Source organism: Priapulus caudatus, unplaced genomic scaffold (assembly GCF_000485595.1).
Source record: "Priapulus caudatus unplaced genomic scaffold, Priapulus_caudatus-5.0.1 Scaffold126, whole genome shotgun sequence".
NCBI classification, from domain to species: domain Eukaryota; kingdom Metazoa; phylum Priapulida; class Priapulimorpha; order Priapulimorphida; family Priapulidae; genus Priapulus; species Priapulus caudatus.
The window spans coordinates 65,983-70,786 of NW_014577187.1; the positions used below are offsets into that span (position 1 = coordinate 65,983).

The 4,804-nt window shown below is 38.1% G+C and overlaps 1 protein-coding gene across 1 annotated transcript in view; it reads left to right on the plus strand.

The window, feature by feature from the left end:
- The window catches only part of LOC106805780 (ganglioside GM2 activator-like), a 12,334-nt gene extending 8,596 nt beyond the window's left edge, over positions 1-3,738 (plus strand). Inside the window, exons 2-4 of the mRNA XM_014807503.1 lie at positions 836-998; positions 1,188-1,355; positions 2,091-3,738. Of these exons, the coding sequence (XP_014662989.1) occupies positions 836-998; positions 1,188-1,355; positions 2,091-2,243 (484 nt within the window). The 3' untranslated portion in view covers positions 2,244-3,738. The remainder of the gene's footprint in view (positions 1-835; positions 999-1,187; positions 1,356-2,090) is intronic.
- The last annotated feature ends 1,066 nt before the right edge of the window (positions 3,739-4,804 follow it).

The following is a 4,804-nucleotide window of genomic DNA, read 5'->3' on the forward strand; positions in this document are numbered from 1 at the left end:
GCGGCGGGGGCGTGGCACGTGGAGCGTAGTGTTGGGGAGGAGGGGGCGGATTGCACAGTGGAGGAATGTTTAGTCGTGTCTGTGGGATGTGAGCGCAGGGCTGTAGCAGGGGAAAAAATACAATTTATTTTTCGGGGGCTACTTTTCAAGCTCGCGTGCATGAAAATAGCACTCTAAAATTTGGTTTGCATTGAACTCTATGCAAATTTACGGGGGCTCTTTTTGGCATTTCCGGGGCTCTTTTTGGCATTTCGGGGGCTAAATCGCCCCGAGCCCCCGTGTATTTTTTTCACTGGTCTGTGCACAAACACAGAAAGGCATAGCTCTATCTTTCTGAAAGTTTGTGCACAGTGGCATGGTAGATACAATAATGTAACCCAAACACAGGATAGGAATATAAACACAATAACAGTTACACCTATCCTGTGTTTGGGTTACATTATTGTATCTAAGTGGCATGTGTGCTGTGTGATTATGTGATGCAAAGGAGCATTTGAATATCATTTACAGGAAATTATTACTAATAATAGGTAAACTAGAGTAGATAAACATGAAGATTTTGGTCGTCATTCATGTTTATTTACTATCATTTTATTATTGAAACGGGCCCAACCCATGATTTTAAATATCTGGGAGCTGGAAAATACCGGATAAAGTTTTCGTGATTTGGGAGTAGAGGTCAATGGGGAGATGGTCAAGCAGAATGTGATTTTAATTAACTGGGAACTAGGAAATGGCATATTTATTACACTGGAAACTGCATGGGAATAAACTGTAATTCCCCCTATTCCAGTAGACTAACATTCCTACTAAAGTTTGATTTTACCATTTTAAGGAGCAACAGTTTGCCTACATTCTCCTGGAGTTCCTGTGGTGGTGAGAGTGATTCGCTCGTCCTAAACAAACTTGATGTTAAACCAGACCCGATCCACATTCCAGGCACTGCAAAAGTTGACTTTTCTGGCCTTGTTAGGGAAACTGCTTCTGGGCCAATAAAGGTATGTGTAGGCCCTCGATTACTGGCCATTAAACTCCTAGTTAGGGATTGGTTAATTGTTCACAGTTAAATTTATATATATATGTATATATATCTACGTGTATATTACTATACATGTATGCCTATATGTATTGGTGCTTTTGTGTTTCAATGTTGGTGTAAAATCTAACAGAAAATTGTTTTCGCACAGGCAGTTCTAACTATAGAGAAGAAAGAGTTGATTTGGCTCACAATTCCCTGTGTTGACAATGTAGGATCATGCACCTACAATGACATCTGCCCGATGCTGCCCTCTATCTGTGATCAGATCCCTGCATTAAGGAAGTATGGCATACCCTGTACATGCCCTATTAGACCGGTAAGATCACCTGTATCGAAAGAATATGGTTACATCATACATGTGTACTTGTGATCATATTGTTTCTAAACCATTATTTTTACTATCGATACCATTATTGCTTTAACCATAATTTATTATATACACTTGGTGGTAATAATAAGGTACCCATTCAGTACAAACTTCTTCCTGAGTGTATAATTTATACCATATACAAACTGTAATTTTGATCCGACATCAAGTAACTCCTGAGTGTACTGATGCAAAATACTGTATTGGGCCATAAAATTGCATTGCGCATGCCCAGGTTAACATATAGTTCCTCTCCATGAAAAAAACTGTCGTCAGTACATGTATTTGTATCTGAATTCATGCAATAAAGATAGTGTCATACTGCACAGACAGTGCAGTTCGGGATCGTTTAGCATGCTTTGGATCACACCTTGCCCTTCCTTAATTTTATGGGCTTACTTGGTCAGGACTAGCGTGCATTTAGTCTAGAATAGCGTGTGTACACTGAAAATTGAGTCTGGCCTCGCCCGGATTAGTTTGCTGTAGCGTCAAATTTTCAGCATGTATGGTCCAATTCAGTATTCAGTATTGTTGGTCCAATGGTAAACTGAATGCTATTCTAGGATGTATTACAACTGTGCAGTGTATGTTTATGTTGAAACTAGCAAAAATTTTAACATTAATTATGAGGTTAATGTTTTTGTGTGTGAATTTTACTGCAATTAAATAATTGTTATACTCCAGGGAAATTACCAAATGCCTTTGACAGATGTCAAAATACCAGACGAAGGAATTCCAAGTTTCTTGGAAAATGGGAAGTACAAGGCACGAATGGAACTCAGCAGAAGTGGGAAACAAATTGCCTGCTATGCTCTCCACTTCTCCTTGACAACATAAATGACTAGATGTTTCCAATACAAGCTATTTCCCCCCAGTTTATGTACTATCTATGTAGTGCTATTGCAGTTACACAGAAGAATGAGGTTATGATCATACTGATATTTTGAAGGATAAGCTGAGTATGTCAAGTGTACAGTGCTGACTGCAGATGGTAATCTATATAGTCTATAACTTACATCAGTTTTGTTTATTTACACAATAATCTGCCCTGACCTATATTCTGCCCTTTGCATTTGACAGATACATTGATAGACAAATAGATAACGCTTCGAGTGGGTGAACTCTTTACTTTCTTCATTCCTCCACACGATACAGCGTAAGAACTAAAAATACAAACACAGGAGTCTTACGTCACCAATAAATGAAAATGGTCTAACAAACATACATGCACTTGCGGATTTAAATAAACTGCACGTAAGATCAGGCATTACACAGTGGATCACTGTTAGGCAATACTGCGAACATATCTTTACTGCATCTTGTTATCAAAACTACAGTGCTATAATTTATTAACTTACGTTGTGGCGACCTCCAGCAACACTCTAAATTATGAGAAACAACTTAGAAACGGCATGTTTCACAAATCGCGTGTTGGGAACGAAAAACGAGGCAGTAATCTTCAAAATGAAAACGAGGCTACCTAGCCACAAGCATGTTTACTGTCAATCATCTCTTCTTTGATGTATATTTTACTCCTGAAGCCATTTGATACATTTACACAATAGCCGTTTTCAACTTAAAATTTTGTTGTTGTGTATTAATCATAGTTGATTTTTCCTTTTGTCCTCCCCGTATTTCTCCCTGTAATATCCCACAGTGTTTTGCTACACATTCAGTTATTTTCCATTGGTCTCTGATACCATAGCAGCTTGTTTCACGTTCATTTTGCTATATATATATATATATATATATGATATAATAATATGTAATCTGGTTCTAGGGAAACAGAAGAGTAACATTTTCATCAAAAATGTATGCATGCTGCATCATATTTTCCCAACCAACCATAGTGTCTGATCTTGAAGTAAGTCACTTTTCAAATGAGCATTGGTGATTTTGAATGTCCTTGCAGTCCTCACTTAACATATGTGTATGTGTTAATTGCTGTGCAGTTGCACAACTATTTAGTGGGATTGCGTTGTATGTCTGGGAATCTGTTGCCTTGGGTATAAGATAGTGTTGCCATCATTATCCAGCTTCCAATAATGGCAGATACTGTGTGGCTATTGTTGCTGAATCTTCTGCCATTAAGCTGGTTGTGTGCGTCACGTCTATAGGCAGGGCACTTCAGGCAGCGCAAAACTGCTGTTACCAGAACTGGGCTGGTGCAAAAAATCTGAATTTCATTCCCCTGTATAGGTATATCGTTTTGTTAATTAGAAATATATAGAGGGTTGTTTGTAATCTAATTAATTTCAAATCTGAATGTTTACAGTTTAATTTTTTATTACTTTCAGTGTTGTAGGTCTCGAGACCGGCCTCGAGACCGTTTTCCTTGGTCTCGGTCTCGGTCTTGACCTCGGAGTGCAATGACTCGAGGACTCGGGTCGAGGCCGGCTCGAGGCCACTACATTAGTACACAACTGTACATAATTATTGTAACACGCAGTTTACAAGAATTTAAAACTAAAACTCCTAGGTTTTCTAGATACATGGCCTAATCTTAATTGTAACGTTTTGAATGGCTCGATTAAGATTCTTGTCCCTTTGGTTTGAATCTGCTGTCACTTCGTCCCTTTGCGCTTTTTCTACCACTTCTGTCTCTTCTTCTACCACTTCGAAGGTACTAGCACTCTCTCATTTGGTTCAACAAGCCGTGTCATTCTCGTAAAACAAATGCGGGGGTGAAGACTCGACTACAACACTGATTACTTTGTGTCCCACGTTGAAGAAATCACGTAATCTCGTGTATCCTACCTAATATGTCCTAAGACAAGTTGAAATTGTTTAAGCAAATGTGTACCTATCCCTATTGCGCATGCATGCACGCACAAAACATATACCCCATACACGCACGCACACACACGCACATGGACGCATATAGAGAGGGACAGCGAGTAATTTTTCGTTAGTGTGGTTGAACGGCTTCATATTAGCTGGAAATGATTTACTGAAGTATTTTGTAATAATAATATACACAATTATACTCGCCATCTGTGTGTGGGCACATTAGTGTTTATACACACATATGATACACTTGATGCATTTTTATGAACAAATCTCGATTGTAGCAATATATCGATTTTATATATCGATTTTAATAATGATTATACGTGTTATATTCATTGTATTCCTCGAAATGTAACAGTATTGAGTATATGATAATGAGTTATTTCGTTAAATGCATTAATGCTGTGCACTACTTGATGCTGGGTTTCATACTACATATACTCATACTACATATGTTGATAACGCGTGTGGTTGGTGCACTCCTGTAATCAAGTTGTGAACTTGTAGTGTCACAGACATATCTTGATGTTTATTTTTTACTTTTTCTTGTAAACGACACAAAACTATATACTAAGAAAGCTTTTCAATTATTAATATGCGTGTATGTA